General features: G+C 39.0%; 1 protein-coding gene across 2 annotated transcripts in view; it reads left to right on the top strand.

Moving 5' to 3' along the window:
* Nucleotides 1-10118, top strand: part of klhdc8b (kelch domain containing 8B) — a 51455-nt gene extending 41337 nt beyond the window's left edge. Inside the window, exons 7-8 of one of the 2 annotated variants that reach the window (XM_089003811.1) lie at nt 6568-6669; nt 9340-10118. In XM_089003811.1, the coding sequence (XP_088859937.1) occupies nt 6568-6669; nt 9340-9536 (299 nt within the window). In that variant the 3' untranslated portion in view covers nt 9537-10118. The remainder of the gene's footprint in view (nt 1-6567; nt 6670-9339) is intronic. The other variant, XM_089003893.1, reaches the window with a different exon arrangement.
* The last annotated feature ends 4618 nt before the right edge of the window (nt 10119-14736 follow it).

Genomic DNA, 14736 nt, shown 5'->3' with positions numbered 1-14736 from the left:
TTGTTACAAATGAAATTTCAAGATAGGAAAGGTACGAATACATTTTCCTGAATGCAATTTGTAGCTGGTCCACCCATTGGCTAAGACCAAGCATTATCCTGACATCCCATTGGCTAAGAGGGGCCTCTACTGGACTCGTCTATTTTAGTCGATAGATAAATCGATAGATAATTATTAAAGCAATTCGGGCCATGACGCTCCGATAGTTTTAGGTAAATGTGAATCGCCCAGAAAAAGTGTTCACCAGTGGGTGATCACTTTTTATGCTGATGTTTGCCTTGGAAATTTTTAAAGGAGCGTTAAAAGCCCACAAAAACAAAAACAAACACCCTCAAATCAATTCTTGACAAAACAGCAGACAAAACCACTCCTGCGAGAGAACATGAATGAAAGAGGTCAAAAAACAACATCCATCATTTTTTTACTTCATGCGCCACTGTCATTTATTTTGCAAGAATTTAATTTTAATGTGTTTGTTACATATTGTGCTGTATTTTTATATCTAAATTTGGATAAGGACATTTAAATGGAAAATGCGTCCCTACTTAAAAAATGTTGTAATTAATAAAATTTCGTAAGTAGAGGTACTACTGCGTCAATAAAAGTACAAAGTGGCAAAGTTCAATATAGTCTGCATGATTAACTGTCGCTGTGGCTGAGGCAACATTACCTGATGTGAAAGAACATTTTACTGTGATGATGGTCTTTAGCGGAGTTTATAGCTCTTCTTTCATATCCTATTAGCGAGTAGATTCGTTTTAATAGCGTCTGAAATGTAATTGAGGTGATTTGCATGTAAATGTTTTTTCTCCGCTGCTATTCAGCCTGCAGGATCTTCATCCTAGTAAAAAAAACAAAAAAAAAAAAAACACACACACAATGAAGAAAAATGCACAAAGTTGACCACAAGGAAAAAAGCAAAGTAAACATGTTTTGCATGCTATTGTTATTTTCGAGTTAAACTTGATAATGGCATCAATTTAAACCGGTGGAATATTTTGAATTCCATAACTGGCATGTCAGATTTGTCTATTGCCATTTTAGACAGAAAAAAATCCAAAAGGAAAGCCATTTTTAAAGATGAAATACATCATATATTTTCTTGATGTGTATGCTTTTGTATGGCAATGCTAAGTCACTTGGGGGATGCCAGTTGTTGCGTTTCCTTGCAGGGCGGTATTTTATTTTAATAATAATAATCATAATCATACATTTTATTCATAAGCACCTAGCAAAGACATAATAATAGAAGATAAAAGACAATTGCTGAAGCTATAGCAGGAATTTAATTGTGGTATTCCTGATCATCAATCAATCATATACAAAGAAATGTAAAACAAGCATGACTTATCAGGATTTCAAGGCGTGCATTTGCATAAATTATGAATCCAGAGGAGTTATATCGCAATATAAGTGGTTTTATATATACTATGTGTTAAACTCCACCTGTATTTTGATTTATAAACAGCAATATGCTTGTGGGTTTGCAAGACCCCAATTCCCAGTCACGTCTGGGCCCAGACACAGACGAAAATAATTGGTGTGAAAATGGTTTAGATTGTCGCTTCCCACTTAGGGGATCTGGGTTTAAGACCAACACTGTAGATAAGCTTACAACTGCTCCAGGGATGCTTTAAGTAGCCGTGTGTCTTTGTTCTGTCCATTACCCTGGTGAGCCAAATGCTAAAGTCAAATTTCTTGTAGACGTGTGTACGTAACAACTCAAAATGATTTTGTTCCACTCTATTGTGACAACTGGTGTTCAAACTGTGCCAATGATGTCATCGTTGTGGTGACGCCTGCCAAGACATTATTGACTGCAATGTCAACTTTCCACCAATGTTGGCGCTGAAGTTTCGATACAGTAAAACAGACATTAATGCAAGTTGGAAATGCCTGTGCTGCATGGGGCACGTAGTGTCGGAAAATCCCCGCGGCAAAAATGTTGTGTGTTTTTGTGGTTGACTTATTGGACACTGTTGATTTTTTTTCCCCACCCAGTGTAATAAAAAAAAACATGGAGTAAAAATAAAATAGCAGCTTTGCGTGGCTTGAATAAAAGAATCACAGAGATCGAAATACTGTCAGTTTGGTGCAATGTGACGCAAAAATATTCCTCATGATAACGACGGCGTACATGCTAATGTTCCAGTGTCTGCGCTGAATGCAAATGGAATCATGACCTTGAGTTATTGGTTCCATGTGTGTTAAAAGGAGGAGCGCACGGATGAATAAATCACCTGTTCCAACATGACTGTTCGAAGGACTCATTCTTTGAAAATATAAAAAAGGGCCTTGACTTTACTCAACTCAACTGTAAAGTGTCATGTCGAGGAAAATGTTTGACTTGTGAGGGTTTTGACATGACCGTCGATCTACTGCAGACACGCAAAGCCTTTGGAATGTTGCATTGAAAAATGCTGGGATTGCTAGAAAGAAAACAAAAAGGTGTCTTAGGAATATTTTTCTCTTTCTTTCCTGTGTCATATTATTTGTTATTTATTTAATTATTTTTTACTTTATGTTACTTCTGGCTTGAGTGGACGCTGGCGTGTGTGGCTGCCGCTGCTCACCCGCAGAAAAAAATATCCTGTGACTGTAAAGTGTCCTTGAGAGTTTTGAAAGGCGCTTTTCATGAAATTATTATTATTATTATTATTATTATTATTATTATTATTATTATTATTATTATTATTATTGGATGCATGTATGGATTTGCCTTTATTAGTCTCGCAGTGGAGAAATTTACATTTCATAAGTGATGAAAGGAATGATAGTAGAAAGACAAAATACATGAGCTGAGACAATTCCATAACTCGATTGGTAAACCATCATTTGTTTTGTATTTGTATGTTTATTTATTTTTATTTTTTTTATTCATTCATTTAAAAATATAGTTTTTTTTTATTCATTATTAAATCACATGTATTTATATATTTATTTGTATGTATGTTTATTTCTATTGTATTCGTTTTTTATTGTTTTTGTTTATTTATTCATTCATTTAATAATATTGTTTTTTTTCTTTATTATTAAATCACATGTATTTAATTATTGTAAGGCCACTTCAATTCGCCCCTCTTTATCTTTCACTGCTGACAATGTGTATGCATAGAATTCAAATCTGGCAATTAAAAATCACACAAATCAAGCCCAGACAAGTTGTAAAGTGCCTTTTTTTTCTCAGTGCAATCCACGTGCGCTTTTAAACAACCGTATTCATCCTCACTGTTGTTCGTTTCACGAGAGTAAGCGCTAGAATTATCCCATGATTAGAGAGTGTATCAAATTTGTTCCCGCTGATTACATCCGCCGTCTCCTAAATAATTACAACGTAAGAATTGTGGAGAGAGGAGACAGCAGAGGTACATACTGTCAGAAGCAAGAACGCCCCTCGGCTGCTGTCAGACACTCACAAGTCTAAATCTGTTCTTTGTGGGTTGGCATATTTGCACTCTCTCCCTTGGTCGTCTTTTTGTCTCAAACATATTTCTTCTGATTTTTTTCCTTGATGCTGTTTCCCCTTTGTGGCCAAAGCTCTGTGTTGTACACTTTCTAAGAAATTCCCTCTGCGTTTACCGCAAAAGAGACACGCTCATGCACGACTGCTTTTGGACACAGATTGTACAAATTATGGTTGTCATCAAGTATTATTTTATGGTATTTATACTATAGCTTTTAGTCAAGTGATATTTTTCCCCCAACACAAAGTATTAGTGTCACCGACAGAACAAATAAATTACCTATTATATGCCAAAAAAGCTATCCATGGATATGTTTATCCTCTTTTTATTCCGCTTTTTTTCCCGTGGTGCTGCATTCAATTTTTCAAATATAAAATAATATGTCTTTGCTAAATAAAGGTTGGGAGTCACTGCATTCAACAAAAAAATCTGCTTTGATTCTTAGGCATTGCTGACCCGAACTTTGAGGTCAGATGGGATGCAGTGAAATTGTTATTTAATTTTATTTTAGTTCATTTCTGTATTTATTTTGTCAGAGCAGCATTCTTTGCAACAAAACCGTACTTGCATCGCCAGCGCAGTGTGCCTAATGAATCACGACCCAAATAAATATCTGCTGAAAGAACGACTTTGTCGACTGAGAGCGGTAACAGATTCAAACGCAATATTTTGGGGACAACAAAATGTATATGCGACGTAATTACTATTACTGAAAGAAATTGGTTTATATTTGCAGAAAACAGCCGATAAGACTTAATACACAGCTTCACCTGCTTGTCTGACTCGCTTCTTTTTTCGACGCGATCCAGAAGAAATAATTTGTTCATTGAACCTTCTTCCGTCTGTGTATGCATCACTAGCGTAGATCTATGAACTTATTGCCGATATTTGTCGTAAATAATAATTTTCTGACCAATTTAAGGTAAGAAGTTAATTTCATGCTGTACAGTGGTCGTAATTCACACATACTTGACCTACAACCTGAACAGATGCAAATAGGGAATCCCGACACATTGGGCTCTAACGCTCAATTTGCTGAACTCAGGTTTTCTGTCACTTCCTTTAGCAAGCTCGCACTTCTCGTACAAGACTCGGGAGGCTGGAATGACTGATTTTTTTTTGCAGTCGTCTCATGCATCCGAATGAGGATTAGCTTGTAGGCTCTGGGGTCAAATTAACTCGTTCGCTGCCATTCACAAATTTATTCGAGAATTGAAAATATGCCGTACTGCGCCATTGCCGAATTTGTTCAGGTTTTGTTTTTTCATGCTTGGGTGTTGATAAAGCGCTGGCCATGGCCACTGGCAATGTTTTCCCTTCAAGGGCAGCATTTGCCTTTTGTCCATGTTAGCACTTTGTTCCAGCTTCAACCTTCGTTAAAAAGCTATATAATCCAATATGTAGGTATTGTATTATATTTTGTACAGCTGCTATCAAAGCTTATATTACCCCAGACCCATATATTTTAGGAATTAACTCTTTTTTTCTGAAAGAAGACAGTCTAAGGCAGGGGTGTCAAAGTCATTTTTTGCTGCGGGCCACATTGTAGTTATGGTTTCCTCTCGAGGGCCGTTATGAATTTAGGGAACCCATTAGAATGTTTAAATCCCTTCAAATATTACATATAGAGCACACAGCAAATTAATGAATAACTCGTTTTCAAATCTGAAGTCAAGAATAATGACTTTTATTGTGGTTGACATCCAAAAATATGAAATTTTGGCTCAGATTTTAGCAATCATCATGGAATTTAACAAGTTTGATTTGCTTTCGCGGGCCGAAAAAATGATGTGGCGGGCCGGATTTGGCCCGCGGGCCTTGACTTTGACACATGTGGTCTAAGGTTTCTAACGCTGTACTGAATGTTTATGTAGTCCTAAAAGTCAATATTCTGCGGGTCCTGGAATTCGAGTGACAATGATAAAAACAAAAACCCTGGCACTGGAGTGGACACATTTTTGCACATGTCTGGCATTGAAAACCATTCAAAGTATTCCACTGTAATGTGTTTATCACGCAGAGTTCCGCCATGTGACCGTGGAAACGATTGATGGCAACTTGTACTTATCGTGTTAGCCTCGAGGCACATCTGCATGACCAAATGTAACCATTAGCAGAATGGTGCAAAGTGCATTTCTTGCACCCCGCTCTCTCGAACGTCCCCCGCAGCACCGCTTGAGATGACCGAGTTGCATGTAATTGCTGTGTCAAGGATCATCTGTCCAACGAATGTCCCTTTTGGATCCTCACGTGGAGTCAAATACATGTACAAGGTGCCCGTCCACCAGGAGTACTTTGGAACCTCTCTTAATTATCATAAGTGGTGCAAATTAGTGACTCGATCACAGGTTGATCAATAACATCAGAGGATTAAGTTCACCCGCATTTCCGCAGTTGTCCAAATGCATTTGGATTACAGCGATCGTGATGATATTTTGTTATCTGACTTTGCGATCTTGATCTGGCAGAAAATATTTTCTAGAACTCATCGTGGCATCGCCCTTCCTTCCTCTGACTGCAACTGTCCAACCACATCCAGTTATCTGCTCACATGAGCGGCCTTGACGACCCAAAGATTATCTTGGGGTGGTTACACACAGTAGATTTGGAGAAATATCAACAGGAAATGATCAGCTGTTTGCATGCACAGAGCTCAAATGGATGAAAAGGTTGCTCTTTTTGAGAAAATAAATCTTGCTGTTGTTATGGTTGTTGCCAATGCGGGTCACACGCCGGGCATTTTGTGTTGTGTTCCAAACGTCACCATTTTCATAGGAAGTCAGTCTCCGCAGGCTGTAAGTGCGATGCACAAATGAGATAACAGCTGAGCTCTTGCACCTTTTTTCGGAATCCATCTGAAAAAGAGCAAAGAGAAATTCAAAAAGAGAATCTCTGTTAGGTTTTATTGGCTTCCGGGTCAGTCATATCAAAAATGACATTCTGCTAGTTTGAGCTATTATGTTTTGATTAATTGGGTGGGAGGAGTGAGTGACAGTCTGAAATAGAAAGTCGCAAGGTCTGCAAAGTAAAACCTAGATATGTTTCTTTGGTAAAAACGATAACTCGGGATTAATCTATTTGTCCTCTTTCTCACCTTTGTCAGGCCTCTGGATCAAACCCAGTCGAACATCAAAGATGCGAGAGAAAAGGGCGGATTTTGTAGCTGGTTGTCTAGGTGGACGGGTTATTGCGGCTGGTGGTCTTGGTCAGTACTTTTTGGACATTTTTTTTCTTTTTTGCATGCCACTATTCCGCTTTTCTCAAATTTTCATTCTCATGGGACACAAAAATGAAGTGAATTCAAAACATGCCAAATGTTAACAAATGTGTCATATTTCATATTACCATACTGCACAAAAAAACAACCATCTGCACCCACAATCCCCATTTAGGGACAATTGAGAGTTTTCCATCAACCTGCCATGCATGTTTTTGGAATGTGGGAGGAAACCGAAATACCTAGAGAGAACCCACGCAAGCACGGAGAGAACATGCAAATTACACACAGGAAGGATGGACCTGGAATCGAACCCTTCAAATTCAGACACATTCAAAATTCAAATTAATTTTCCATTTACTTTGCATTTTCTCCTTGGTTGAACAAAATGTATTCAAGTAAATACAGCGTGAGTAAGCGATGCAATTAATCAGAGATGAGCTTTTCTTCCCCTCAATGAGGAGCTTCTTATCCCGATATTGAATTTAACCCTTTCGTGGACAACGGTCACTGCAGTGGACAGCTTATCATGCTATCAGCTGACGGGGTGCATGAAAAGGTTAAATGAATTTCTATTCTAATTAATGTACACACACGTATATACACACGCATTAATAACATAACGGGTCATTGCTGACGTCGGTCCATAAAAGTGAGAATCCACCTAGTGATGGTGTGAATGTGAGCATTAATGGCTGTTTGTCTCTAAATGTGGCTTGTGATTGACCGGCGACCAATCCGGAGTGTCATTTTCTTTGTTCATCGCTGGTGTAGGCTCCAGGACTCTGTGTTCCTGTCCTAACCATTGTGTGACAACAGATATAGATAATTAGATAATCATAGTAATAATAAAAATAATAATAACATTAATGATACGTGTCATATACAAGCGACTTTTAAAACTCTCAAGGTCACTTAACAGACCACCGGAAATGATGCCATTTTAGTCGAGTGGTTAGCACACCGGCTTCACAGTGCAGAGGTTGTGAATTCGAATCCTGCCTCCATGTGTGGAATTTGTATGATGTCCCAGGGCCCGCATGGGTTTTCTCCGGGTCCTCCGGTTTTCCTTCACATTCCAAAAACATGCATGGCAGGCTAATTTAACACTCCAAATTGTCCCTCAGGGTGAGTTTGAGAATGACAGGTTATTTGTCTTTGTGTGCCTTGCAATTGGCTGGCAAACAATTCAGGGTGTCTCCCGCATAGTGCCCTAAGATGTTTGGGATAGGCTCCATCACCCCCCCCCCCCCCCAAGGACCGTAATGACAATAAAGTGGTCTGTGGCTGGGTGGATGGTGCAAAAATATATATATATATATATATATATATATATATATATATATATATATATATATATATAGTAAAGTCTCGTTATATCGATATTCAAGGGAGTCCGAAAAAATATCGATATAACCGGGACTATCGATATATCCGACCCTGTTTGCATGTAATTTTCTCCGTGCGTGCATAGAAATAGTATCGATATAACCGGGACTATCGATATATCCGATATCGATATAACGAGACTTTACTGTATATATAACATAATAACAATAATAATAATCCTGATTTATATACTATACTTCAAAAAATGCTGTTAGTATACAATATCGATTGCTCTCTTCTTCGGGTGGGGAGTCGGCATGCCAAATCCGCTATTGTACTCAGATTGTCCAACAAATCTAACGGTAAACGGTACATTGGAGCCAATGGTTTTCTTCCTGAAAATCGACTATTTGATCAAATCTTTCTTATGTTGATGTTAATCATGTGTCTGTCACCATAAATATCGCTCTTGATTTATCGCCTTGCCCTAATTTAAACAAAATACTAGGGCTGAATAGATAGAAGATCATTGGAGACAACAGTCCTTGGAGAGGAAAGAAGCAAAATGAGATTGGACTCAGATCAGTGGAGAGTTCGTAAAAGCGACTTCAGAAACAGATGGAAACAAATACAGTAACAGGAAACAAATAAGTAAAATGAAAGGATAATTCAAAATGAACTTGAGAAAAAAACAACAAAAAGGAAGGACCAGATGAGGAATGGGATTCACGGAAGAGAAAAAAAGGAGCAGCTGGAGATTTGACATGACATCTGTGGGCCGACAAATCAAAGCGATGACGGCAAGCCTTTGACCAACGTGAAGAGAGCATGTGCGTGTGTGTTTTCATCAAAAGAACAAATCATCAAGTAGTCCCGGCAATGTCGTCACTATCGCACAATAAACCTCACCGTATGATGCGAGTCTCCATGGAAACGGACACGACGTGATCGTACCTGATGTACTATGACAGCTTTAGCTTACACCTGAGCCGTGAGAGTGCAAGAAAAGTGGAAAGTATAAAGTGAGTGGGAAAATGAGAACACTTGGTTGACGACTTGGGAAATTTAAACACGTGTCATCTTGAAATCGACCCTTTGTTTTTGCACTTTCATGGATTCACTTTTGCCAATGGGCCATCCAGGAACATCAAATTTGCTTTCAAATGTGCTTCATTTGATTTCACAGGCTGAATAAAATGATGTGGCAGTCCAGATTTGGCCCCGGGGCCTCGACTTTGCCACCTGTGGTCTATACACATGTATAATGTGCTTTCACGAAGGATTTGTTTCTTTTCATTGCTTTGTTTTAATTATGGTATGTCTTGGCAGGCAATGAGCCGTCACCATTGGGCTCGGTCGAGAGCTACAACCCGATCAAGCGACGTTGGGAATATGTGGCGGCCATGCCCACCGCTCGCTGTTCGTCAGCTCTCCTGCAGACCGCCAGCATGCTCTTCGTCATCGGGGGAGTGGCACAGGGACCGAGCAATGCCATGGAAGCGCTCTGCTTACAGGAAACTGTGTGACCCGGGTGTCGAGAGCAATCCTCACAACGGAGGAAAGCCGCACCGTCAAGGATAGTATGTCGATTCTTATGTGCTGAAATGTGTCGCATGGATGTGGAGGCTATCATCCTCATACTTTTCAAACTTCTTGTGCGACCGACAGATTCCTTTTAATGGTTTACACATTCGGCAAGCATTTTTAAAAAGAAAAGAGGCATCTGGGGACACTTGCTGACAGTGCGGGATGAATAAATACAAGGACAGCGAAGGTTGCATGCCACAGATAAGAAGATAAAACTGACAGCTTGTCTTCCTTGCACATGTTAGAGGAAGATGGGGAGTCCGAGGAAGTCAAAAAGTAGACAGGCACTCATACAGAGTATGTGAAGACACATACCTTTGATCTATTGAACATTTTTCCTTTTAAAAGCAGGGTACTTTTCTGGTTCTTAAAGGAACATAGGGCCATAACTGTATCGAGACCCCTACCTGCTGCATCAGCAATCAGAAAAAGTTATATGATTTATTATTTTTATTGTTATTTTCGTAACAACGAGGTTGTGGGGACACTTTGTTTTAATTCTTGAGCTTTCTTGTCATGATTTGTGAGGCCTTGTAGGCAGTGACAGTATCGTGGTGTTGATTGTCCTTGAGCAAGGCAAGTACTGGAAAACATCCCCGCCCCCATTTTGGACTGATCCATCATTTGGTCACGGGAGGCTGACCTTAAATGGACGTAAAAGTGGGTCAAATTTAATCCAAGACAAAGGTTATTTTCTCCTCTGTTATTTATATTAAGACAGGATTAAATACCACCACCTCCAACACCCGCCTCGATTGTTGCTAAATTTGAAATTAAGTAGTGATTGGATTTCCCCAGGTGGGTGTAGGGGGAAATGGGGAAAATTAAAATACGTGTACGTCTTTGTGCGTACTATTAATTCGTTCACTGCCGGACGATGAGCAAAAATGTGTGCACACCGGTGCCATTGGTTTTTGTCATTTTTACTCAAATTGAAGTACCCACGGAATATTGAGTTTGAGGATGACATACAGACATGACATTCAATTCAGCATAAGAAACCTTAGACTCTCTTCTTTCATCAGAAAAAAAGAGTTAATACCTCAGTAATATGGGTCTCAGTATTGGATTGGATTGGATATGCCTTTATTAGTCTCACAGTGGAGAAATTTACATTTCACAGCAGCAAAGTGATGAAAGGAATGAAAGTATACAGCTGCTAGCAGCCATTTGTTATTAATTGACAGCCAATATATACATTCCTACATTTTATGGCTCTGGAGTTATATGAGCTTGAAATGAGGATGGGTGTCCGAAATAAAATGCAATATATATATTATATATATTCATGTTGTTTGATATAGCGCTTTAACAACAGCTGAAGCTGTAACAAAGCACTAACATGGAAAAAAGGGAAATGATGCCCCCTTGTGGAAAAGAAAAATAAGCATTGCCAGAGGCCATGGCCAGCGCTTTACCGGCACTCATTAAAAAAAACTACGCCCGAACAAATTCACGAATAGCGCTCTACGTCATATTTTCAATTCCCGAATAAATTCGTGAATGGCAGTGAATTAGTTAATCCAGGGTTTTAAATACTTCTTTGCTAGTTAACCTTGTTGGGTAACTGTGAGTTACTCAAAATTGAAATATATGTGTTTATAGACCGTTAGTATGGTAGAAAGTTTTGGTGATGGGCGCTGAAAAGATATAAGCACCGTTTTTCAGATTTTAAGTAAACACTCATTTGCTTAAAAATGCCAAAACACCTGAACTACTTTATTTTATTTGGATAGATTTGATCTCCAGGAATGAGGAGCGAAATGATCAATCGACTGTGACACAGAGACGTTATCTGTCAATCTGTTGCACACTTTGTTGTCGTTTTGTTTGTATACACTCAATCATTCCGTTTCCAGTTTAATGAATGAAAGCAACGCCGTGTATTTATTACCTCAGCTTGACATCAAGCACATTTTGGATTGAATAGATAAATCGTCTCAAGGTGATGTAAACTGGGCAGCCTTTTGAAGCATGACATTGAGTAAGAGAGAAAACACCTGTGGGCATATTATTGTTTGATCTTTTTCCGGAAGGCCATAGGCACACTCTTTTTCACTTGTACCCTCCAGGTTTGTCTCCAGCAAATGCAATTGTGCAAAACGTTTCCATTTCCACGTAATATACTGTAAATAGTTTTTTTCACTCATTCTTAGTGTTTGAGTGAAGTGGTCAATTGGTAAACATTTTAGTTTTAAACATCAATGATGCGTTGGTTGTGGTGCAAATGGAAACTCTTTTGTGTAAACCGCCTCCTTCGTCTTCTTCTTCTTTTCCTTTCGGTTTTTCCCTTCGAGGGGTCGCCACAGCGAATCAGTGTCCTCCATCTTCAGTGTTTTGATTTGCATGTTTGTTTTGGCCGAGCTTTTACATTGAATGCACTTCCTAACACAATCCTCTGTATTTATCCAGGCTTGGGACCGGTACAAGAAGACACTGGCTTATGTCCCATTGTGGCTACAGAACAAGAAACTCTATGAACTTAAGATGCTCAGTAAAAGGCTCCCAAACACAAAATGATTGGATTGGATTGGATTGGATTTGCCTTTAATAGTCTCGCAGTGGAGAAATCGGCACATCAACATTCAAAAAGCAAAACTATACTCACCATTTGATGACAATGCCTCCAGTGCCTTCAAATTCTTGGACATGAAGAGCACTTTTGTGGTCTCTCTAAAATTACTTTTTGTTTTAAGAAGACGGATACATCTTCTGGATGAATCCGGAACAAACCAATGATAGGCCCAAGTTGGTCTGAAACAACTTTTGTGCTAATAAATGCAAATGTATCCATCACGAGAAGAACACATGTCACCTTTTCATGAATTTTCTCATCATAAGTGGGCAAATTGACAATGGTAGTTACAGTTCATATGATGATTTCAAGTGACTACTGTAATTAAAAATTATGGTTTTCTGATCACAAGAATACTAAATTCAAACACAGTCTTCAATAGGTAGAAGTGAAAGAAACACGCTTGAGTCGAGGGAAAGATAAGACAAGTACCAGAAGCACATGCGTGCACACGTGCGCTTTTCCTTGGCGGTTGCAGTATAAATTTCCGAGCGATCTTGTTATCTCGTTTGCGGGGTGCGTATGACGCTGGTGCCAGAAGACTGTGGGTTATTTTTGGTGTTCACCATTTGATTGCATCGGGTGCAGTTCACGCAGCACAATCAGACCACGCGTACACTCAGTGTGGATGTTCATGACGGAGGCAAAATCATTTTCCACACAGCTATCATAATACATTTGAATCAAGGAAACAACTACAGGAAAAAAAGCTCAAGTGAAATAATGTTTTTTTAGCGCTTTGATGTTGCATACAAGTATGTTGTCATGCTGCCAAAGTAATAAAAACGAAAAATAACACAATCATGATATATTTTCAGTGCGGGGATGTGCAATTGTGAGGTTGTGAGGCTGACTCATTGTGTCAGTTTGCAAGCACACTGCTGTTTCTGTGCATGTTTCTGTCAAACATTCGATGATTGTAAGGTTTTATCCTTTCATTGTCTAATTTCATAAGATCAGAGCATTGTCATCAAATTTTGAGTATAGTTTTTGCTTTTTTGAATGTTGCTGTGCCGATGACCATTTTGTGTTTGGGAGCCATTTACTGAGCGAGTTGCTTGTTCTGTAGCCACAAAGGGACGTAGGTCTTCTTGTGCTGGTCCCAAGCCCGGATAAATACAGAGGGTTGTGTCAGGAAGGGCATCCGACCGGAAAAGCTTGACCAAAACAAACATGCAGATCAAACCTCTAAAGATGGAGGACACTGATTTGCTGTGGCGACCCCTTGAAGGGAAAAGCCGAAAGGAAAAGAAGATTGTCTAATTTCATTTTGTGTTTTTCTCTGTATGGAAAAAAAATACACCTCCCAAAAAATGTAAGCCTTTCCTTTTATTTGGGGATGCGGTAGGGGCGCATGTCTGTCACACCCCCACTGATCCATCATGGCTTATGGATCTAGTTTGCTCTATGCGGCAGGTTTTCATCGGATTAAAATTGTACTGGTGCCAACTCTCGCAGGCTGTTGAGGAATAAGAGTGTGATTCAGTGTGGGTCGAAGCCAATTTGAAAACACCCTCTCCTGTCAACTGTCAAATCATCTCGGTTTTATTTGAGCAAAGACAAAAAAAAAAGACATTAAACTAAGCAAAGACGAGCAGTAAGTCCCAAATGCGCATCTATGAACAAACAGCCCGCAATATTGTACGATTTAGTTCTCAGTCTTTGCACGTGTCTAGCAATTATCTTCAAACGTGTCTTAAGAAACAAATGTATGAGTCCCCTTCAGGTCTTTATGACAAATTATTCATAGACAACCTCAATCAAGTTAACCGAGTGTTATCCATCTTTTTTTTTATAGTCACTTTACATGTACTTCCACTTAGATGACTCAAGCTCTGAGAGGGAGACTTACTGATAATGGATGTGAAAAAGTGATCTAGAAAATATCTATGTAGTGTTTATGTTTGTTTCGGACCAATGTTGTTACTGTCAGTGGGATTTGAATGTTTTTTTCGTCATTCATTGGATTAAATGTGTGTTTGTGTATGTACTGTTGAGTACATACACAAATGCACATTTTGTTGTCTTCTGCTCCACCATAAAATAAAATCGTTATTATTTTATTATTTATTTATAAACATGTCCCTTGAGCACAATGGTTTACCCGCCGCTGAGATGATTTTTTTTAATTAAGCGAGCATTGAATTCAATATCTGGCTCGATGATGTGAGCCAAAATGAACACTTCACTTTGACTCAGCGTTTAATGAAGCTAGTTTGGACAAGTTTCAGGAAGTGAGAGAGTGGACTTCAATTCTTTTTGTGATTTCTCTCGTTTGCTGTTCTGTACCGTTTCCCTGAACATGATACAAAACTGGATGAAAAAAAGTACTTTGTGGTCCTCAGTGAACTATTACTGTGTGATACGTCTGTGTAAGCTCTCAGTCGTACAGGAGTGGTCCATCGATGAAAAGGTTTCTTCAGCCGTCATTTGTACTTCTTGAAGGTGTCGGACGTTTCGCTTCTGATGTTTGCTGACGAAGTTTCTTGGATAAGAAGCGAAACATCCGACACCTTCATAGTAGTACAGATGACGGCTGAAGAAACCTTTTCATCGATTACTGT

This window comes from Hippocampus bargibanti, linkage group LG01 (genome assembly GCF_051943395.1).
Source record: "Hippocampus bargibanti isolate YZ-2025 linkage group LG01, ASM5194339v1, whole genome shotgun sequence".
Lineage (NCBI taxonomy): Eukaryota > Metazoa > Chordata > Actinopteri > Syngnathiformes > Syngnathidae > Hippocampus > Hippocampus bargibanti.
The sequence above is the reverse complement of the archived record's forward strand: the minus strand, read 5'-3'. Positions and strand labels throughout refer to the sequence as shown.